The sequence below is a fragment of the Accipiter gentilis genome, chromosome 16 (assembly GCF_929443795.1).
Source record: "Accipiter gentilis chromosome 16, bAccGen1.1, whole genome shotgun sequence".
Classification (NCBI taxonomy): domain Eukaryota; kingdom Metazoa; phylum Chordata; class Aves; order Accipitriformes; family Accipitridae; genus Astur; species Astur gentilis.
In genome coordinates this window covers 4,734,320-4,757,873 of record NC_064895.1, presented here as the reverse complement: position 1 = coordinate 4,757,873, position 23,554 = coordinate 4,734,320, and the positions used below count along the sequence as shown (strand labels likewise).

Below are 23,554 nucleotides of genomic sequence, written 5' to 3'. Positions count from 1 at the left end.
ACAGTGACCCCAGAAGAGCATGCAAGTAACTATTGTCTCCTTGTCCTTTCTGCAATCTTAAATGCTGCCAATGGCAGCAATAGGCTTGATGGCAAAGGGGAGGAAGAGGTCTCTGATTTGAGGCTCAGGGATGAGGGGGCAAGCAAAGCATTCTGATGCTTTTTGGATTTGCTGAACATGGCCACAACCAACGTTGACTGTTTTTCCACTTCCACACATTCCTGTTTGCCAGAAAGACTTTCCCCCTTGTTCTCTTTTTATTTTGCTTCCAGCACAGCCTTTCATAATGTAATTATAAAGCTCCCTTGACATCTAAAGGTATTGTATCAATGAGGTTACCGTTATCTATGACTTGAATAGCTGTTCTGTAAACCTCTAGAGTAGAAAATAAAATAAGTTTCTTTTACAAATAATTTGTTAAGCCATGCCCGTGAGTATTCAGGCAGTTGGCATGGAGCCCAGGTACCACTTAAGTGACCTTGGGCACAGGTGGATTTTAAATAGTGCATATACCATGGTCTGGCCTGTTGAGTTCCCACTGTGCTCTGTGGACACCCTTTATTATGCTGTAGGTTAGACAACTCCAAAGTCTTCTTGAAATGTACCTGCCTGCAATCCTCACAAACCACTAAGCAGCTGGCTTGGGGGACCGTGCCCAATTGCAGCTTCCAGCAGCATCCTCTTAGAGGTGGGGACAGGGTATGCAACTAACTGCCACCAGAGAATTAAACAGGGGGGTAGGAGGATTCTCCCCATGCTGCTTATCGAGCTCCTAAACTGAAGCACACCACCACTGTGATAAAAAGAGTCCACATGAATAGTCAGAACAAGTCATGCATCACTCAAGCCTAGACTTGCTGCAAACCTTCAGCGACTGCTCGGGTTCTGTCCTGGAAGCTTTACTGACTGCCTGAGAGCAAGGTTAACCAAGCCTGTATTCACCCTTACACATATTTCTGTAAACTGTTTGCCACTTTGCCGGACCACCAGCACAGTAATCCTAATTCTGATTTACACTCATTGTGCTGCTGGCAAAGAGAGCTTAAATGGAGAGCCAGTTTACAGAATGTTATTCGGATCAGTTAGTCTTTATTGATCTAAGTATCCTAACACGGTCAAAAGGCTGATTTATATAGGCACAAGATAGGCAAGATCAAGGCTTCAAAGGCATCTGAAAAATAACCTTAGCAGTACAAATTTCATTCGAAATATTTACCTTAAGTAACTCATGTATTACAATTATTTCCTATTTTGATAGAAACTTGTGTAAGTATATGTTTCCTCCGTTTAGTCTCTGGTGTCTGCTGTGAAACTTTCTAAGACTTTCAGTTTATGTGCATTGTTACAACTAAAACTAATAATAAACTAAGATTAGGTTTAAAGAATCTTTTTATTTTCAGAAGAGGGTGTAAAGAAGTAGAGCAGAAATTTCAATCCTATTTTTATCTGATGTTGACTAATTATAAAGCTGAACAACAATTTGGGGGTTTTTTCCCAATAAAACGGGAGGGGTTGCAATAAAAGAAAGATAAAAATTGATCACCTGAAAAAATCTAAATCCAGCTCTCATCCTGTAAAACATTTTTTTTTTTTTTATTTTGGTCCTTTTTTAAATAAAACCAGATTTATGTATACTTCTCAGACAAGGAGAAATAAGTTTTATTGACCATAAGCCCACTTCTCTCATAAAACACTTTTGTTTTCACTGAAGTTCGTGTTTCCCTGGAGTTCATCAGAATTTTCATAAGACCCCAGAACCCTAATACAGATTTCAGCATTAATTTATCTTCAAAAGGCAAATATTCTCTACTTCCCTTAAAACCTCTTACACAGATCTGTCAGCATAAAAAGATTCAATGAAACAAAATTAGTAACACATTATTTATACAATCTAGAACTATCCCACTTTTAAGATACTCTTTATTCACTGTTTGGTATCATGGTCAAAATTGTAAAATGTATGGATTTTACTGACATTTATGAGTAACATTCTAACTCTGCATTTACTTTTCTTGCAGGTAACATAACAGTTTGTGAAATGTAACTCGGCTTGCTCTCTAACAATGTTTTCAGCACGAGATTCATTTGTTAATGTTGCATGTGCAAGATTGTACAAATCTAGAAGAACAAAAATCAAGGTTTAAGTAGGAAAAAGGGTTGAAAAATGACAGCAGGTGGAACCTGGCTTAATTTCCTGGTAAAGAATCTGTTTGTTAATGCTACAGCTTCTTCATCTGGCGGTGGCTTTTGTTGGGTGCCAGGCTGGAGGAACTTCTTATTTCTAGCAATGTTGCTTACTCTTGCTTTAAAAGCCTAAAATTGAAAACAATGCAACTTCTAAGAATAGGGGTGGGAAAAGTTCTAATGACAAGCCAACACAAGCCTGTGAAATCAGCTTCATCAGATGGTGGCTCAGGGCTCATGATGAGGGAGGAGGCAGTTTCCTAGGAGTAGCCAGTACAATCTCAGAGAAAAGTAGGTGCAAGTCAGATGGTACAAGTCTACAAGGCCAGGTATAAAACTATGCAATGATCAGTAGTGGGATAATCTGCCTTTCATAATTTAATCTTTGAGCACTAGAGAGCTGCTTAACCCCTGAATGTTCAATATCTTTCAAGATTTCACAGCATTTATTATTATACCCTTGATAGCAGTTCCATCCTTTTAAATTCCTGGCCTCAATGATATACTCTAACAATGATTTCCACCATCTTGGTGTGAAAATGTTGCCTTCATTGCTTGTATTTTGCTGCTTTTAATTTCATTGAGTGTCTTATTCCACTTCTGTTATAAGATAGGGGAGATGAAAGCCCTTCTCTGTCTCTCTTACTGGGACCACATGCATAAAAAATAATTTATCTAATAATTTTTTAAACAAATTGGACTGTAATTCACTTTTTATGTGCATTTCTCAGCTCTGCTTTTTCATTTTCTATTCTTTGTATTTTACTTTGTTAGCTGTATTTCCTGGTCCTCACTTGATTGCTTCTGCATTCTGTGATAGTGCAAGGAACTGCCAAGCATTTTAACTTGTCTTCCTCAAAACTTTGAATGAATACCATTTGATTTAATTACCTGCAGAAAATGAAACTGGGAAAGAATGGAGGGCACTTTCTCTTCTACCATTAGGATAGCTTCAATCAGTTGCTGGACTTCTACCCACAGAAGTTTGACAGACATGAAAGATTGTAATTAGCTTGATTCAAGAGGAAAAATGTTTACAGGAATTAAAAACCTAATTACTTTTCTCAGTTTTGCTCCAGTACAGAGTTGATGGAGATATTCATGACCTAAACCTACATTTCAGGTTTATTTCTGCATCCGTGGACAGTTTTATAAATTGCACATGTGTGCAACAACAAGAGTTGCTACATTTCCATAAAATCTATGAATAAAAAATGATCAGAAGAAACTGTAGGTATGGTATAAGATATATTAAAACTGGAGGGAAAGATACATGGTTAGTCATCTGTGCATTGGGTCAGATAGATACAAACCTCCACTTGCTTTTCCTTTGCCCTCAAGGAGAGGTTTTCAGTGCAATTTTGGTAAGGGAATAGGAATCTGGCTCTTCTTTCCCAGCTAGTTAGCAGTGCTATAGACCTCAGTGCTCACTTCACAAAGGCAATATCTCACTTACACATACATAAGCTTCTCTTCATTAGACTGCACAGTGGGAGGTTAAACTGAATGTATGTATACATAGAACTGAACTGCCCTTGCCATAGCAGGAATATTGAAAGGCAGCTTTGGTGCGCTTGAGAACCACGCTGAAACTGTGTATGGTCTTTATGTAAAAGATAATAAAGTTGTGAAAAGTAAATAAACTCATGTTAGGAAAGTGTTGATGGGGCCATGATTCACTGCTGAATGTGGAGATTCCTAGTCTTCTTCACAGGAATGAGCAGAAAAGAGACCAATCTTTGGGGCCCAAACCCATACGCTTGTTTTCAGTATTCAGGCTTGAAGAGGTGAAGAACACTCTCCAACTAGTGAAGTCTTACCCTGTCCCTTTTGTAGGGCAAAAATGATCCCTGGATCCCGGAGATGAATGTTCTCCAGCCTCAACCCTGCACCGCTTCATATTAGCGCCTGTTACTATTAGCAAGAAGGTACCATGGCACTAGAAAAATAAACAGTGTGCTTGTTTAATTAAGGTTAAGATACACATGCTCCTATTATACCTTTGTTTTGTTGTGTGGGCATACTTTGCGAGAACGTAAGCAGTGAGATACTCTGCAAAGTGAGAGTTACACTGTTTATTCCAAAGCTGTCTCTGTGCAACCCCTTCTTAGAGAAATACTTGTTCGGAGCAGGTTTTCAAAGGAATCCAGAACAAAGAGTTCTCTCCCAGATCATCCCTTGAGTAAAGTTCTCCTACAGTAAAACTGTCTGCTGAATAATGGCAAGAGTTAAGTAAGGTAGCTACTTCCTTGAGAAAGCTAGTGGAGGCATGATCTATGCTTGAACTAAAGTGTATCCGAGTGGGCTGGCACAGCTGGGGTCATATGTGCTAAGCTATGGCTTCTAAGGCTGAAGGATGAGGTGAAGCTGGTTTTCTCTTGCCAGAAAGGATAACATTTCCATTCCATCTTCTCTTGGATGATGTTTCCAAATGTGAGAAATGAGAGGTTCTGCTGCAGTGTAGGAATTGGTCTGAAATGGAAAGTAGCAGTTGTAGGGCAAGCAACATAAATGAGTTGGAACCTGAAGCATAACCAGAAAATTGTCCCCAGTTCTGCATTAGGATTAAGAACTGATGTCTATAGCTAGGTACTTCATGGGTCAATGTCAGAGTTGGACACGGAGTTATACAACCATGCTATTTGAACGTTTCCATGATACGCCAAGGTCATGTTAGGTTTTTTGGATGACAGTGCCACGGTGGGAGCTCATATATGGCTGATTATCCACCATGTCCTTCAGCTTCTCTCCTCTGAGTTCCTGCTTCTCACATCAGTGGGAATTCATATAAACTGAATTTAGCTACACTAGATGCATCTTGTTTATTCATTCCTAGTATGCATACTGATTCAGATCACTGAATTTCACCCTTCCTCCCTATTGTCACTTTATTTTTTTATCTTATGTGAACTGTGCTAATTTTTCTTTTAGCCCCTTGATAAAAATGTTAAATAGGAAAGTGCCAAAGATCTCATTGCTGTCTTCGCCTACCTAATATGTAGTTACAGAGGGGCCAGGTCCAGACTGCTCAGAGGAGCATAGTGAAAGGAGGAGAGACAACAGGCACAGGCTGCAGCATGAGAAATTCCAACAGACACCAACAAAGAAAGTTTTACAGGTCAAAGCCTGGAAGGGGGTGCTGGAGATGTGTATATATATGCCTGATCTCTGCCCTGCACTCCTAGGTGGCTGGCAGACATGCTTCCAGTTATACACTAAGAGGTTAACGATGCCTTAACCTAACCAGATAAATTGCCATCTGGTGATATTTATTTCTTCTCATTGACTACAAAAGCAGTCACAGTTCAAAAGCTGATATCTAGTGCTTAGAAGTTTAAAGTTACTGTAGCAGGCTCTGTCCTTCAGGTCCTTCCCATAGAGGTTGTACTTTTCAGGTTGTACGGCTGAGGATTGTTCTGGGCTGCACTGTCTTCATCCCACCAGTCCCCACCATGGGCACTTCTGAAAGAGCAGGGCCCCATCTGGGGACAGAAAAAAGTAACATCAATGTAATTCAGTGCTCACAGCTCCTGCATTGTTGAAATGGAGCTGAATGAAATGAAACATGCCTAGTAGTTACCTGCAGCTGACATTTCCCCCCACAGTAAAAATGATATAGAAAAGCCTTTCCTAGGAGCAAGACCGGGGTTTAATGCAACTCTGAATTTTGGGTGGCGAGGACTACTCTGCACTAGCAGCACAGAGGCAGGGACCCGATGTCCAGCTCCTATGCATCTTCTCTGAAATGCGAACTTCCCTCTCTTGAACCTCAAAGCAGTGGTCAACGCACATAAGTACTAGCTCCAAGACCACCAGCAGGTTTCAGTAATCCCCACGGCCTGTTTGGAAAGCAGCTGTCGTGGTTTAAGCCCAGCCAGAACAAAGCACCAAGAAGCTGCTCGCTCACTCCTCCCCCCTGGCCCCGGTGGGATGAGGAGGAGAAAACACAAAGAAAAGCTCGTGGGTCGAGACAAGCACAGGGAGGGATCACTCCCCACTTATGGTCACGGGCTCAACTTGGGGAAGAAACAAAATCAATTTAATTTACTACCAATCAAATCAAAACAAGGATAATGAGAAGTATGACCAAACCTCAGGACACCTTCCCCCCACCCCTCCCTCCTTCCCAGCTCAACCCCACTCCCGGTTTTCTCTCCCTCCTCCCCCCGGCGGCGCAGGGGGACGGGGAATGGGGGTTGGGGTCAGTTCCTCACCCCTTGTCTCTGCCGCTCCTTCCTCCTCAGGGGGAGGACTCCGCACTCGGCCCCTGCTCCACCGGGGGGTCCCTCCCACGGGAGACAGTCCTCCACGAACTTCTCCACCGTGGGTCCTTTCCGCGGGCTGCAGTCCTCCAGGCACAGCCTGCTCCAGCGCGGGCTCTCCCAGGGAGCGGCGGCCATCTTGGGGGGCATCCATCCCCCTGCTCCGGCGTGGGCTCCTCTCTGCCCCGCTCCTCCTCCCCTCCTTCCTCACTCCCCTCGGGATCTGCACAGGGGTTCCTCTCCCGTTCCGATCCCCTCACTCCCTGCAGGTTTGTTCCCCTTCTGAACTCGGTTCTCCCAGAGGCGCTACCGCCGTCACTGACGGGCTCGGCCTGGGCCAGCGGCGGGTCCGACTTGGAGCCGGGGAAGCTTCTGGCAGCTTCTCACAGGAGCCGGCCCTGCAGCCCCTGCCCCGCTACCAAAACCCCGCCACACAAACCCAAAACACCAGCCAAGGGGCAAGCTTATTTGTACCACATAAAAACAGATACTTATGTATGGGGTGTAGGCACCCAGCTACTGGCAGTGGGGGGCTGCAGGGCAGCCTCTGTGAGGAGCGGCTGGGGCTGCTCTGAGCCGGACACAGCCGGTTCCAGCCGGCTCCAGCCAGTTCCAACCCACCCACCCCAGGGCACCGCTCAGCCCCGCAGACAAGGTGGGGGTGCCTTGGCGTAAATATATTTAAGAAGAGGCAAAACACTGCACGGTAGTGTGTGAGGGAAGAGCTGTGAGAAACAGCCCTGTGAACACGAGAGGAGAAGGAGGGGAGGAGGTAGAGGAGTAGGGAACAAAAGAGGGAAGAAGAGCCTGGGAAGAAGAGTGGGAAGAAGGTGTTTAAGCTTTTGTCTTAGTTTTTTACCATCCAACTCTATATTAATTGGCAATAAATGAAAACTAATTTTCCCCAAATCAAGTCTGTTTTGCCTATGATAGTAATTGGTAAGTGATCTCCCTGTTTTTATCTCAGCCCACAAGCTTTTTTATCTTATTTTCTCTTCCCATCCTGTTGAGGAGGGGCAGTGAGAGAGCATCTGGGTGGGCATCTGGCAGCCCACCAATGTCACCCCATCACAAGTACTGACAGAAGGAAAAAGATGGCAGGTAGCAGCCTGAGCCTAAGCACTAAACGCACACTCCTTTGATAATTTTGAGCTAATATAGACTCAGGCTGGGAAAGCTGGAGACTGGTTTCATGGTAGTACGCAAGGTAACAAAATCTGGTAGAAGTCATTCAAGACTGTCAAACATCCTACCTTGCAATAACTTCCTAGACTGGTCTCTGCTTTCCAGAAATTCTCCTTTAAACTGGAAAGGTAACAAGGTAAGTGTGTTAGGAAAGATGACCTCAGGCTGCAGCCGCTTTCCTATGGCCCTAAACAGCGGGATAAAGACACAGCATGCTGTTAAATATGGGCCAGGAACAAACACATTTTAGTGTTGAAAGGTGATTGTTACTGAGGTAAAACCAAAAAATTCTTACCATAAAATACATCTTTTTAAAAATATGCATTTCTGTGCCTAAGTACAGCGATAGTGGTAACTGCATTGTATAGGAAGCATAGTGATGATCCTCTCAGGGATCAGGAAAGCGATTCACTAAGTGAAAATGACTTACAAAAATTATTTTGTAGGAGTATGTTGACTGCTGTACTGATGTATCCAGTATGTTTTGGCAGTAGTTTTATAAATGCTTAAGCTGATCTACACAACTGAAAAGAGTGCAATTAAGGGAGTGGTCATAGCCCCTCTGTGGCTCGCAGACACTTGTTCTTAATGCCTAACTTGTGCTGGCACCAGCAATCTAGCTGACTGTGCGATTAAATGTCTGATCCAGTAAAAAAATCACCCTTAAAATAAATAGTCTAGAGTTTTCAACTGGTTCAGCTTATGTTGGAAGACAAGAAAAGCAGGGAAGGAGATGGTATAGACAAGGAAGGCCCGTCTTTTTTGGTGAGAGAGTTGGCTGTAAAACCACAGCCTGAACTATTCACTATGAATAGGGTACACAGTAAAGACATCAGAAATAAAGTATAGCTCTTGCAGGGGATTTTGTATCTCTCTACTAAGCATAGAAAAATCTGTCAAATGCCTGCTGTAAGCATTAGGAACCCTCCAGTCAGTTTGTCCGACTAGTTTTGCCTGAATTTGGCATCTTGCTTTTTTTTGGTTAGTGTTGCTATACTCAGGTATGAAGAACTGCCACAAGAAGCATGCAGGAGATCTGCAAAATCCCTGTGAATAGCTGGCACTTCTTTTGCCCCTTCAGAAGTGCTCACCCAAATACTAAAGATCCATTGGAATTAACTGCAACCTACCAAAATACATGCAAACACAATGCAGAGTAATCTATAAAGATCCCATACTGTCACCAGAAACCCTAACTTGTACTAAAGCCTATATTCTGGACTCACTGTTAAATCAATAAGAATTCTCCCAGTGCTTTCAATGGGAATGAACTTGCAATTTCATTGACAGCGAATGTTTTCAATGAAAACAGGTTGTGTAGGACCACAACCCTTACTCCCACTAAGCATAACTTTTGCCTGGCTATTGGAATAATGCTGCAGGCTGATTTGTAAATAAATAGGTCTTACCAGAGTAAGGGTTGAAGACAAACCCAAGTCCTTCTTGGAAAATGCATCAAAACTGCCTGTCTAACACCTAAATGCTTTGGACGGTTAAGAGTGAACCTCACAGTTAAGAGTGAATTCATGAGGTTATCATGCATTCTTAACTATTTTTGAGCCAGGAATTATTGGGCCAGCAACATCGAAGACATAGGAGAAACGGCAACAAACGTCTGTATATCTTCTTTGCTCACTACTGTCCTGAAGGCTGGTAACAGAACTCACGTGCTCTGATGTGTCTTAAAAGCATTACCAAAGTCAGCTAAAGAGTGTAATAATTACTGCTAGAGAGCTGTACCAGGACTCAAAGATACTCGGTATGGGGATCTTTTACAAAAGACTTAGATATAAGCTGATTTCCTCCCTCGTTTGCCCAAAATTTGAAAGACCACACTCCGTACAGGTTAGAAACTAAACTGACAAACCTGTGTGGGAATATCCACATAAGAAATGCTGCATCCTTAGACAGGGTTAACCCACAGGACTGTGCCACACCATGTAGGCCTGCAATGATAGCATAAGCAAAAATGGCTGTACATGTTAGAAGAAGTACACACTAGGTCATATATAAACAAGTTTAGGTGTCTTCACCTCAAACCAAATCAAGATAAATAAAAAATAAACAAACAGAATAATAGTTCTCATCAACTATTTACTGAAATATCAGGAAATGACCCACCAGTTGGGCCAGACCTGGAGCAGTACAGGGTTGCCAGAGCAGAGATTCCCCTGCAGCCCATGGGGAAGACCCTGGTGAGGCAGGCTGTCCCCCTGCAGCCCAGGGAGGTCCATGGTGGAGCAGATCTCCACCTGCAGCCCGGGGAGGACCCCACGCCGGAACAGGGGGACGCCCAAAGGAGGCTGTGACCCCGTGGGAAGCCCGCGCTGGAGCAGGCTCCTGGCAGGACCTGTGGCCCCATGGAGAGAGAAGCCCACGCTGGAGCAGGTTTGCTGGCAGGACTTGTGACCCCATGTGGGACCCATTTGGAGCAGTCAATGCCTGAAGGACTGCAGCCCATGGAAGGGACCCATGCCAGAGAAGTTCGTGGAGGACTGTCTCCCGTGGGAGGGACCCCCCAGTGGAGCAGGGGACGAGTGAGGAGTCCTCCCCTGAGGAGGAAGGAGCAGCAGAGACAAGGTGTGAGGAACTGACCCCAACCCCCATTCCCCGTCCCCCTGCGCCACTGGGGGGGAGGAGGTGGAGAAAACTGGGAGTGGGGTTGAGCCAGGAAGGAGGGAGGGGTGAGAGGAAGGTGTTTTAAGGTTTGGTTTTATTTCTCATTATCCTACTCTGATTTGATTGGTAACAAATTAAACTAATTTGCCCACATCAAGTATGTTTTGCCCATGACAGTAATTGGGGAGTGATCTCTGCCAGTCCTTAGCTTGACCCGTGAGCCTTTTGCTATATTTTCTCTCCCCTGTCCAGCTGAGAAGGGGTGTGATAGAGCAGCTTTGGTGGGCACCTGGCATCCAGCCAGGATCAACCCATCATACATGATCATCAGCTATTAGGCTTATCACCGACCAGTACTGGCAGACAGTCACCTCCTATGTCTTCTGCATCTTTGCTCGTGGAACATTTGTTTGAACAGCATTACACCACAACTTTCCTCATATTCTGGTGAAAAAGTTCACTTAGCAAAGGAATTGAGATCAACCACAGGGTTTTCCAAACTTTCATATAAAACTAATCTGGGATTAAACCAAGGACTAAACTGTAATTGCAATTGACATTAGGAAGGCAGGTGACAGATAAGACACCGTAGGTCAATATAAACCCTGTAATTCCTGGCAATGAAGGAAAAGTATTTATAGTGCTGAGAACTTCAGTCACACTGAAGCTGGGAAGATTGATGAGCTCTCAAGTGGGCAACTCATTCATCAAATATCAGACAAGTGTACTCACAGCATTCCAAGGTCAAGCAGCATCTTATTTCTCAACCCATAGCTAACACAGGAATTAAACAATGCCATTAGGGATTGCACGCAAGTCTTTTCTTGTAAACTGTATCATTAATATAGAACTAAAAATAACAGATGTGAAACCCCAAGACAACATCCTATAGAGCAGCTTTTCAAAGCATCAGTGCAATTTATTGAAGTGATTAAAAGCATTTGAAATTCTTTTGTCAAGTCATCAGCTGAAACCATAGATTTAAGGAAAAAAAAAAAGGGGGAGGAAAAGAAATAACATTTTAAGTTTGGAAGGTATTAAACCTTAGGAACTACACCAGGTTTGTGTGACGGTTTACTGGTTTACTACCTCTCCTTCACATATCCCTTCTCTGGTTTATAAATGCAAATTAAATGCCTTTGCATGAGGCATATGGATTAACAAGGATCCTCTTCATATGAAGTATAAAGAATTTATCCTCCAAGAAAAGTAAAAATGGAGTTTGTATGCCCCAACTTTCATTCATGACACAATATGACAACACGACCACATAAAAGTAAAAAGTTTATTTGATTAGAACAGATCCTCTAGATACAGCAGTTACACAAAAAAATGCCATTTGGCAGTCAATTTGTTTCCTAATTCAGCAATGAGAGAAAAGTGCAGCTTAGTTATAAAGGCACAATGCTGATATTTCAGACAAGTCACTGATGTCCAATAGGACTGGCAAGAGAAACACCTTCCTCATACTTTCTTTAAAAACCACTTGTTTCATTTGCCTACAGTGATATTAAAAACAATAAAGGCCTGAATTGGGAGCAATCATCATACAAAAATCTGATCTGGATCTCAGAAGAAAGTTCTCAGAACTAGCAGAATATGCTGAAGCTGCCAGTCAGCAACTCACATTTCCTTCTTTTTTGCTCTTCCAAAGTCTCCAGGAAGACAGCACGCTTGCTGCCACTTCACTTGCTTAAAGTTACCAAAAAAAATCTCAAGAAGAATGAAGGAGAAAAATAGGCTAGTAGTAAAGTGTTATAAAAGATACCTGCCTACTGCATTTTGTATGAAAGAACATAAGATACTGCCCATTGAAACTCCTTTCAAACAGCCCTTTACCTTCTCTCTGCAGTATAATTGTACATGTGCAATCTGATAGTTCTCTTAAACTGAGCACAACTGCTGTTTTAGCTAGGCACACTAATTTGCGTTCTTGTCATGATACATGTGGAGAACTCTCCTCACCGTCTCCACGTATTTATCATCAGGAACAGGTTTTCTCTGGCTTCCTGGCTCTAGAAATTTCTTGATTGTGGGGATGCTGCTTATCCTTGCTTTAAATGCCTAAAAAGGTAAACAGTAAGTACATGGTATTTAAAGAACAGGAAGTAACACAAGGAAAAACAATTTTACTGATTTGTGTAACATCCTTCAAAAAGTTGTATAAGGCAAGACAGGAAATACAGTTTTAGCCATGGATGAATTTTACTCCCCCCCGCTCCCCTCCAACCTTGTTAAAGAGTAATAAAACAGCCCTCTGTCTTGTATTGATATGGGATGAAGTGGAAACAGTTATCTGTGGTTTCAGACGTGTACTTTACGCAGATCACTTCTTGTGATCCAGAAAATATCTTCTGCTTAAAGGTATCACAGAACTGGTGAGGGGATGGAAATAAAAAGGAGGGTGGATTTCTTCAGATCTATACAGGAATTACTCCAGAAAAATAACAGGTTCTCTAGATGAAACATATTATGAGGTTCTTCCTAAAGCAAGAACAAGACTACAAGGAAAGAGGAGTGACAAATGCTCTTGTTTTGTGGAATTATCTACACACAACAGATTTTGAAATATCATTTATCACATTTCCAGCCATGAGTGTATTATTAGTGTAAGGTACCTGTAACTGAGGAAAACCTAAGAGCACATCTGACTTCTTCTCTTCTACCATTAAAATGGCTTCAAGAAGATGAACATCTGCCCAGCTAAAACTGTTGCCAACAAGAAAGTCCTGCCCATGGTCTTTCAAAACCTAGAAGTGTCATAAATAAAAATGTTCAGATGTGGATAGCCAGCTGGGGTTGATGTTTTCAAAATGCACAAGCACACCTTCTTTGACAATACTTACTGCCTCCTCTTCTTTTCACCTTTTTCTCCTATGCAACTAGGGATAGTAATAGTGTGGGGAATGTGGGCCCAGTGCCTGTGATCACTGACCATTTTATGGGATATCTATGAGCAGTCTTCACAGCGGCAGTCTAGAATCCCAGGGTTTCTCTTATAGCCCTAGGTAACCCCACAGACTGGACTACAGGGTTAGACACGTCCATGGTATTCACTCCTTTCCAGCGTAATCAATCTTGAATTTTTCTGTACGTAGTTACAGCTTCAGTGCGAAAATAGAGAATGTAAAAGAGAGGTGATCATCCTAAAGCATTGGGGCTAGGATGCAACAAATGGAATCTAGGGTAGAATGAACTCTGGCAGCCACCTATAGGAGAGCTGGTATTTAGGTAGGAAACTGTCTTCCCTTTAGTCTTTAAAACAGAAAAACAGCTATTTCTGCCAGATCATCCTGCCTGTGTATGTTAATTTCCATTGAGAGCACCTCTTAGGTCCTCTCTAAGATCAGTTACAGAAAGGCCAAGATTCCAGTATGGCTTCAGCAGCAGACCACTCAGACTGGAAGGCAGCAGTGATAGCTGTCTATTACTGTAGTTAAAAAAAAATGTAGATGTATTTGAAATTTAAATAAAGCTGACAGTTTGCTATTCTAAAATGGCATTGCCTTTGACCCTGGCTGGACGCCAGGTGCCCACCAAAGCTGCTCTATCACACCCCTTCTCAGCTGGACAGGGGAGAGAAAATATAATGAAAGGCTCATGAGTCAAGATAAGCACAGGGAGGGATACTCATCAACTGCTGTCACAGGCAAAACATACTTGATGTGGGCAAATTAGTTTAATTTGTTACCAATCAAATCAGAGTAGGATAATGAGAAATAAAACCAAATCTTAAGAACACCTTCCCCCCACCCCTCCCTCCTTCCTGGGCTCAGCTTCACTCCCTAATTCTCTACCTCCTCCCCCTGAATGGCAGAGGCAGACGGGGTATAGGGGTTGGGGTCAGTTCCTCACACCTTGTCTCTGCTGCTCCTTCCTCCTCAGGGGGGGGACTCCTCACTCCTCCTCTGCTCCACCGTGGGGTCCCTCCCACGGGAGACAGTCCTTCACAAACTTCTCCAATGTGAGTCCTTCCCACAGGCTGCAGTCCTTCAGGAATAGACTGCTCCAGCGTGGGCTCCTCTCTCCACAGGGCCACAGGTCCTACAGGAGCCTGCTCCAGCACGGGCTTCCCACGGGGTCACAGCCTCCTTCGGGCATCCCCCTGCTCCGGCGTGGGGTCCTCCCCAGGCTGCAGGTGGAGATCTGCTTCACTGTGGACCTCCCTGGGCTGGGGAGGACAGCCTGCCTCACCAGGGTCTTCCCCATGGGCTGCAGGGGAATCTCTGCTCTGGCACCTGGAGCACCTCCTCCTTTTTCACTGACCTGGGGGTCTGCAGGGTTGTTTGTCTCATATATTCTCACTGCTCCCTCCAGCTGCAGCCTGTTGCATAGGTTTTTCCCCGTTTTCAATCTGTTCTCCCAGAGGCACTACCACTATCACTGATGGGCTTGGCCTTGGCCAGTGGTGGGTCCGACTTGGAGCCAGCTGGCATGGGCTCTATCAGACGTGGGGGAAGCCTCTAGCAGCTTCTCAGAGAAGCCACTCCTGCAGCCCCCCTGCTACCGAAACCTTGCCACACAAACCAAATAGTTACACATTTTCATTTTTCCTAAAACCAGGAAGTTGCTTTTTTAACTGTATATAGCTAGGTTTACACATTCATTGGATCATAACAGTTTTGAGCCAAAGGGGATACTTGGACCGTTCAGTCTGAATGTTGATGCTGCTCAGGCCATGAAATCTCATTTAGGAATTTCTGCATTTAACCTGCTCTGTCCTCCCTCTCATCTCTCCAGCCTGCAGACAGTGTGATGTCCTGGTTTAAAATACTGCACTGATACTTTTCTGGTTTTTCTGCTTTTGGTACAATACCCGGTGTTCCCATTGTTATCCTTCCAGAACAACGGAAGGAAATGATCCTTCTACATACCTTTTCATATGCTGGGAAATACCTGCTTGTTGCCTTTTGGACTATAACAGCATGTTGTTTCTCTTTATCCTCAGCCGACAAGAATGGGAATATTAAAATGAAGCCCATAAGGTCATCAGTTCCTCCAACATACATATCAATCCTTAAAACAAAAGCAAACAAAAACCTTAAATAAGAGGGCACCTTCATAAGCAGAGTTTCTTAGATTTTCATTGTGATAATAGAAGTTGAACTTCCCACCCTCCTCATGAAAATTATTTTTGGAGTTAAAAGAAAATATGTCACAGTCTGACTCTCACTCATAATTGTAGTGTTGTCAGCACTTTACTTGCCTTATTGTGCAGGATTAAACAGGATTGTACAGAGGTTAGAAAAGTTTAACTTTGGTGTTATAGATCACTTTAGAATCACCAAAGAAACACACAATACCACAAGAAGTCATCCCCAACTGGTTTAGTTGTCTGGATGTATCCTGCCTTCAGGGTTTCATCCAAAGTCCAAGTGGCACCAAATAGATTAATTATGGGGTTGGAAACCTGAACTGTACCAGGTTCCGCATCTAACTTAATTATTAGTACAGCAGTTCTTCAGATCATTCCTTTTATCCATTTTTCCATAGCTCTGACAGTAGGTTTTGTACCATAGACAAGACTCAAATTTAAATTAAGTCCTCACGAATATGAATAAAGTGTCTGGTAAAATAGTCTAACAAAGTCTTCTAACCATCCTATGTGGTAAGAGATTTGAGTTCCTGCTGTGTAATAAGACTAACTGCAGTTTTTGTTGTCAGGCAACAGCTTCTCAAAAAAGCCTCTGTAAGGATTAAACAAGTTACGTGCAATAAGAAACTATCTCAGATATTCCTGCAAGCCTTAATGTACACCAGCTTCTCACCTGCAGATATCTAATCCAGTCTTCCAAAACTGCACTTCCACACTATACAAGACCAGCTATCCAAAGTACTTAAGCCTGGAGCTAATAAGAGCAAGCCTTCCTCGAAACACTGATGCTTCCTTCCCCCTGCCCAAGAACAAATCAACAAATACACTTCATTTATATTTACTGGTAAAACAGCAGGAATAGCTTCCAGGCTAAATCTAAAACTTGATGTAAAAGAATTCTGTTTGAAGCAAAAGGTATGCAAGGAATGCAAGCTACAGGAAATGATGGCTTATTAACAACATAAAGAAGCTGATAAACTATAACTGAGGCTCCTGTCTGAATATTCATTCTTTTGGTTACTTCCCTGAACCTGCTTCAGCCAATTCTTCCAACCATTTGCATTGTTTAATGGAAGTTTATTTTAAAGTATCTATTAAAGTTAGATGCTTTACTAGTTGACCTTTAGTTTTCCTTCTTTTGAAAAACAATAGCAAATAGACATTTAAAGGCTACATATTGAGACAGCCCAATCATACTTTTTTTCCCTTCACACAGACACATCAAGACCTGGATTTAATTTCACATGAAACCAGAAGTTTTTCAAAATTAGCTGTTCTTTCCCCAACATTCAAAGACCTAAACCATGCACTTTTCACAGTGCTGTGGAACATCACACAATCGCAGATAGCATCAATGACAGATCTAACCACTGCTTTCCAAAAAGTTATCTGTTTACAAAAGTAGTTCAACATTTACCTGCTAGTCACCTCTCAAATACCTGTGTCAAGCTGTACTAAAGCACAATAAACCCCTGCCTCAAAAATTTTTTATGTAAAAATAATCAAATTAGAACAGATCAGTTGGCCTGCATCTAACTGTAGCCTGTCAGGCTTACTGCAAGTTGTGTGTCACTGAGGCACACAGGTGCTTCTCTGGGTGTGCAAGTATGCAATTAATTCTAGATGTATCTAAGCTACTATAATAAATTCAACAAGAGTAGTACTGTTACAGTACAGGGCTCTCTCCATCAGGTCCTTCCCGTAGAGGTTGTACTTTGCTGCTATGTAGCTGAGGATGGCTCTAGTCTGCACCATCTTCATCCCATCCATCTCCACCATGGGCACTTGCTGAAACAGCAGGGATCCACCTAAAGGGAAAGCCACACATTATTCTACTGGATCTAGTAACTCCACATCAGATTTCTTGCTGTCATCAGCATATAATTACTTTTATGGTGAGCTTGCTGTCATTATATTAAACTGGAGTTCTTCCACGCAAACAATAAGTTACAGTGGTGAAGACAAATTAAACTGTGGAACATAATTATTGTGGATTAACACGCTTGCTTTTAAAAAATTTCACTGAAGTTGCAGTCAGGACTGTGTACAGCAGCTTTTATGCTGAAATTGAAATACAGTGGAGACAATCACACTGAACATATCAGCTGAGTAAAAAGTGTCTAATTCTAAATACAGTTAAAAAATTCTGTTCCCTTATTTAAAACACAGTTGAAGCAAATGTCAGATTCCAAAATTTCTCTCTTAAAACCAGTATCTTAAGCTAAATCAGGACATTCAATGAACTTTTAGGATACGTTTTTTCAAGGTACTGAAGCCCAGGGTAAGTTTGTGGGACCAGGTAGGACATGTAGACAAACAGAGAACAGAAGAACCCAGAGGCCAGCCTGGGGATTTCTACAGGTTGGAAAGAAATTTCAATTTTCAATTGCATCTGTCCACATATGGGGAAAAAATCAGCCTCTGCAGCTGTTCACAGCTCTCAGTTTTACTCCCCTCTCTGCTGTGTGGAAAGAAAGTCCCACAGTGTCTTCAAAGTCTTCTCTGAGACTAAGTAAAGTCTGGCCACACTTTTCTTGAAGTTTCACGTTGACTCACCTTGCAGGAGCTTCTCATACTGCTCTCGAGTTTCCAAAAACTCTTCTTCAAACTGACAAATAGAATGAGGAAGAAAAGGAAATTAGCACCTTTTCACATTTCTAGAACAGATACACTTTTTAAGCATCATAAAAGGAAAACAATATACACATCATGGTTCCTTCCATTCCAGATATGGCTCTAAGGAAGAAAATACTAAGGGCAGAAGCACTGTCAAAACCTCTTGGACTGTCATCTTTGACAAACGCTGCTAAAGGCAACCCTAACAGAAAAACAGGCAATAAGAACTGGAGTGAGGATGGTTTGTTTGGTATTGAACAAGCAATTTAACATGAGACAGTCAACAATACAGACTAGGCTGTCCTTAAAATTCTTTCTAGTATGTGGGGAAAAAAGCTCTGCTGTGGGATATTTTGATTTGGGAGCTAGACAGGACTTAGAAAGTTAAAACGAAGCTTTTACAAAACAATGTAAAAGCAGTACGTGCAGGAGGAAGTTTAGTACAGAAGCATGTTTAGGATACCTAAAGATGAATTATCCACTAGATGAGAAACAAAAAGATACAGAATTGCCCGTGATCAGAATGATGTAGTTATATTCAACATGGTTGAGGATGGCTGGTCCAATCAGTGCTACTTACAGAGGAATTCAGTTCAAGATTAAAACACCAAAGTTAGATGTCTACATGTACATGTTTGCACGTGCCATACCATGCAGATGATTGAGCTTACCAACCCCTAGATGCCTAGCTATGGACTCGCAAGGATCCTTCCTCAGTCAACTTCTCTCAGAAAGTCTGTGCAACTTATGTTAATAATTAAGACTTGCTATACTAGGGAAACCCCAGAAGATTAGGCATACTAAAACAGTGCCAATGTTCAAGCATACCAAGTGTGATCACTGAGTCAAAAATTCAGAACCCAGGTTTCTGCTGATGAAAAGCTGGGAAAAGAATATCTCAAGGAAAAATGTAATAATTGATACCTGTCAGTATTTTTTTTTTATTAAAAAAAATAAATAAAAGAGAGAGAGAATTAAAACACAGGAACAAATTATGCAGGAAGCAGCCAGTTGTGTCTTCTGTAAGGCCTTCAGATAAAGACTGGCAGTCTTTTTGAAACACTCATATTCCTTGGCTCAGTACAGGGGTAACCACATGAAGTGTAACAGCCTGCAGTCCTAAAGAGGACGCTTGGAGCAACTACTAGTCATTTCTGTCCTCAAACTGAATTATCAGTTTATCACCAAGATAGCAAATGAGTAAGTAAATTATATCCCATTAAAAAGAACAATTTTAAAGTGGTGTCTTGCTTCTCTGGTTTACCCAAATATTTTTCTTCCTGCTCTGAGACTTCTACTTTCCCTACATCTGTGGGTCAGTTTGCTCACTTCACCCTGTTAAGCCTCATCTAAATGACGCAAGTAAAACAAAATCTATTTTGTGCTATAGCTTACTGTGGAGGATGCAGCCAGTGGAGTGAAAAATAAAATAAAAATCTGTGCGAGCATCCAACTGAAAACAGAAAGACTAGAGAAAGTAAATTGTTGCTGTTTTACTTGGCACAGATAATACTTGTTATGCCAGGAACACATCTATCATTCAGCTCAACAGCTCTGGGTCAGTAATCGAATGCTTAATTAAGCATTACGCATTCTTGCATTAAGCAAGAAACTGGTTTACAGTGTCATTGCTCAGAAGACATGTAACTTGATGCCATACTTTTGTGTGCCTAAAGTAAGAGTGTTTAATTATACTGAATAGCCAATGCTCATTTACTATTGTGTCTTGGGATGCCTTTTCTTTTTTGGTTAATAACCTGTGATCTGCCTCAAAGACGAGCTTACCAATGTTCAGCTTAAAGTTAAAAACACTAAAACAAACCTCGACCCCCGCTGCAGCTAACAACCAGCGAATTGACTCCATCTTGCCTCTTCCATCAAAGTAGTAAAGTTTTGGTTTTCCGGCCATGACTTCAAACTTCCTGTTACCTAAAATAGTAATAAAAGATAACAAGTTAATAATGATACAAAAATCTGATGGCAGCTGGAGTAATGGTTAACAGGTCACTCACATGACAAAAATTTAAGTTAATATCTGAAAAAACATTTCAGTAAAGTTTCAGTCTAAACTGATTTGGTTTTACTGCTGCACAGTCAAGTCACAGTATTTCATAGTCTTTTCATTTCCCTGAAATTCAGGAAAAGTAAGCATCAAGGAAGTAGGAGATAACAGAAAAAAATAAAGTCACCACTAAGGAAATCCTTAAAACTTTTAGAAAATGTAAGTTTTAGCACTGGAGTTACTCAATCACCACTGAAAGCCAAGTTTTGATCAAAGGGGAGAAGAGGCAGTAGACAGGTTTTTCAAATCTGACAGTTCTTGTATCAAAGAATGCTGAAGTACATAAACATTAATTCTATGGATACTTAGATTAAGTATGCAAATGTATTTTCAAAGCTTCTCACTTTTCTTTCTAGCTGTGGTGATCCAGGGTATGTGATCTGGAATCAGTAGAAACTTTTAAAAGAATGACCAGTTTCTTCTGTAATAATCTAGATTAAAATACAAAGATTCAGACTTTTGCACCACTTCTACTGGTGGCACTTTTTCTATTAATAAACCCTGTTGCTAAGCAAAACTTAACAGACTTTTCAGTTGACCAAATACACCATGCTTTGCAAGCAGCATTTTAGTTCTTGAATGGCTTTATAAACGAGGCTATTAATTGTTATTTTTTGAACAGACTAGTGTTTAGGTCTCAGCAGGAATTGGATTCTACTGTAGAGCTGTAAGCCAAAGGAGCATCAAATTTCATCATACTGGCATTTTGTATGCAGAACTCCGTAACAGCAACTCCCCGCTGCAACTGAGAGCTGTTTTCCCTCTGTAGGGAGATTTCTTCTCACTCCAATCCACAATTCAAGTAATCTTGCAAAAGAGGCTGTTGGCATGTGAATAACCTCCAGTTCCCGATGTTGCAAGAGCTCCTTCATAAGCGGAGGGGAAAAGTGACCTCTGAAAGACCTTGAGCACATGCGAGGCAAGCAATCCACTTGTTAGCCAACAGGCATGACAACAGAACACAAAATACAAGACTGCATCTTACCATGGGAATTCAAATGAGTCAGGCTATTCTGCCTTTCATGCCTGCTTAGGGGCCTCCATTTCTTCCCAGGTAAGTCACTGGGAACTAAAACATTGCTGAGTAGTATCTATACTGCTAATAAATATAACAGTGCATGAGAAACAGCAAAAAAGACTAAAGAAAACTACCAGTGTGAACTACATGCAAGAACAGAATGAAACAGGAGTTTATTGTAATACAGCTAAATTCACAGAAGAAGAAAAAAGAAGAAAAAAAAAGGTGTTTTTTAACTTGAAGTTTAAAAAATTAAGGAAACAGAAGAGTCACTTTTCTTCAGTGCACCTTCCTATGACATGCTGCTAGCAGGCCAACTGACATGTCACAGGAGATAAGCAAGTCACTGTCACCAAGCACACATCAATGCAGCAATGGCAAACGGAAGGTAAAGACATGACGGATGCTCGTCTTGTAAATACAGGGGGATCAACAAGCTTTGAAGCAAGCTGTAGCATTCTGGTTCCTAAGACTGAGCCTGCCATGCAATATTGGAAGAGAAAGTCCAATTTGTCAACTGAAATCTGATGGGAAGACAGCACCCTGTGGATGGGCAAAGACCTTCTCCCTTCCCCGTTCTTCTCACCAGACGTAGAGGAGGAAAAATGGCAATTTGCAGCCCAGAGCCGCAATCGCAGGTAGGTTGCTGGCTATTCCTCTCAGCCTGGTATCTCAACAACAAAGGGGACTTTGAGGGAAAAAAAAGGATCTGAATTTACTCCCTTGTCGTGATTTATGAAGGCCACCTGGGCTAACAGGGGGAAAGAGGGAACATAAATATCTGCACAAGAAGTCATCGCTCGCATCCTAGCCACACAGGCCAGAAGAACACTGGTGGAAAGGCCCAGATGACCAGCTCCTCCTGGCATGTCCTGCAGATCCAAGACTCCAGGACCCGATTTTCACCGCAGCCCTCCGCCCAACGGCAGACGCTCTTTTCCACCCTGCGTCACGTAACGCCAACCTGTGGGGTAAAGTCCCCTACTCAGGCGATGACAGGCCGCAGCCTCCCCGGCCATCAACTCCAACCCCTTCCTGTTCGTGACAAGTTCTTCGCAGACGCGAGACGAAGAGTGGTTCGCGTTACAAAATGGGGGTCCATCGCGCTGACAGCTGGTGGTGGTGGGAGGCCTTGGAGGCAAAGAGCAGAACGGAGCAAGCTGGCCCCCCCAACCCCACACCACCAGCGGCAAGCGAGCCAGAGGATACCAGGGTGGCGATGGGAAAAGAGAAATCACAGAAACCCACGCTATTCACACAGAGAATTAAAAAAAAAATGAAAACAAGGGAACATACACAGCTTTTAACGAGCGAGGCAGCGGCGCTTCCCGCCGCAGAGCCCCACAGGCCGCCAGCCCGCCCGCAGCGCGCGGCCACCCCGTGAGGAAAACCCGAGCCCTGCCGAGCCCAGCCGAGCCGAGCCGAAGGACGGCGCACATCCACCCCTCCTGCCAGCAGGCGCCGCCGCCCCGCCCCCAGCCTCAGCGCTGCGTAGAGGCGACCGGAGGGCAACCGCCAATAGGAAGCCGGTAATCTACATATTTCTCAAAGGCTTCTCGGTGGAAAATGTAATCGAAAAAACCAAAGAATTTGAACGGTTAAAGAGTTTCGAACTCCGTAGCCCGGGGCGTCCGGTGTTAGGGAGGGGTGTTTCCGCGGTGTGTGTCGCTGGGCCTTGCGTGTCGGCGGTGTCGCCGTGACCCAAGAGGCTTAGGTTTCTTGGCCCTTATATAACCTCGCGGTCGCAGCGTTGCTTTGGATGTGAGGGCGATCTGGCTGCGACATCTGTCACCCCATTGATCGCCAGGGTTGATTCGGCTGATCTGGCTGGCTAGGCGGGTGTCCCCTTCCTCCCTCACCGCTCCATGTGCGTCCCTCCCGAAGCTGCGCGCTCGGTCGAAGAGGACGACCTTCCCCGATAGAGACGTACCGTTCATCGGTCAAGGGTATACGGTAGCTGCGCTCCCCTGCTAGAACCTCCAAACAAGCTCAAGGTCCATTTGTAGGAGAACGTAGGGTAGTCAAGCTTCCAAGACTGCAGACACATCCAAGTGAGGCACTGCATGGGGCAGTCTGCCATTGTTTTGTGCCGCACCAGAAACAGTCTACCGTGTATACCTTATTCACACTACGTGGGGGTGTGTACGTGTGCAATGAGGAATTCCAATTAACTTTTATTTCCATCCCTGAGGCCATGCTCCATTTATCACTCCTCCCACATCCACCCCCTACCCACCTACGAATCCTCGAGCTCCCCACCTTACACACACACCAGTTACAATCTACCATCCTTGAACTTGTAAATGTATTCTTCACCTAGTTCATCACCTGTACAATTCATTTGAAGCCCACGCGAACAGTCAGCAAAAGGGCTGGCTTTTAAGTTATCAACTGTCTTCAGCTTCTACTGCCTTGAAAGCGGCGGGAGAAGGCTGAGGTGACACAAGACACTCAGAACAATTATAGAACAAACCAAAACAGTATTTCAGTTGGAAGGGACCCAGTGATTATCC

At 43.1% G+C, this 23,554-nt stretch overlaps 1 protein-coding gene and 1 long non-coding RNA gene across 9 annotated transcripts in view; both read right to left on the bottom strand.

Moving 5' to 3' along the window:
• Nucleotides 1-2,023: 2,023 nt before the first annotated feature.
• LOC126046693 (uncharacterized) lies at nt 2,024-9,660 on the bottom strand. Of its 2 annotated transcripts, none has more exons than XR_007508391.1 (4): nt 9,499-9,660; nt 7,700-7,818; nt 5,529-5,666; nt 2,024-2,313 (listed from the first exon to the last, which is right to left on the bottom strand). It is a non-coding gene; the product is annotated as an uncharacterized LOC126046693 (long non-coding RNA). The 2 variants fall into 2 exon arrangements; XR_007508390.1 differs by lacking the exon at nt 2,024-2,313 and adding an exon at nt 3,394-4,656.
• Nucleotides 9,661-11,521: 1,861 nt separating this feature from the next.
• LOC126046686 (glutathione S-transferase 3-like) overlaps nt 11,522-23,554 on the bottom strand; it is a 110,195-nt gene continuing 98,162 nt past the window's right edge. Inside the window, exons 1-7 of one of the 7 annotated variants that reach the window (XM_049819414.1) lie at nt 22,485-22,498; nt 19,784-19,890; nt 17,902-17,953; nt 17,021-17,153; nt 15,125-15,266; nt 12,869-13,000; nt 11,522-12,314 (exon numbers count right to left, since the gene is read on the bottom strand). In XM_049819414.1, the coding sequence (XP_049675371.1) occupies nt 12,171-12,314; nt 12,869-13,000; nt 15,125-15,266; nt 17,021-17,153; nt 17,902-17,953; nt 19,784-19,870 (690 nt within the window). In that variant the 5' untranslated portion in view covers nt 19,871-19,890; nt 22,485-22,498 and the 3' untranslated portion in view covers nt 11,522-12,170. Of the gene's footprint in view, nt 12,315-12,868; nt 13,001-15,124; nt 15,267-17,020; nt 17,154-17,901; nt 17,954-19,783; nt 19,891-20,367; nt 21,154-22,005; nt 22,027-22,325; nt 22,452-22,484; nt 22,499-23,554 lie in introns of those variants that run through there. The other 6 variants (XM_049819419.1, XM_049819416.1, XM_049819413.1 and 3 more) reach the window with 6 other exon arrangements.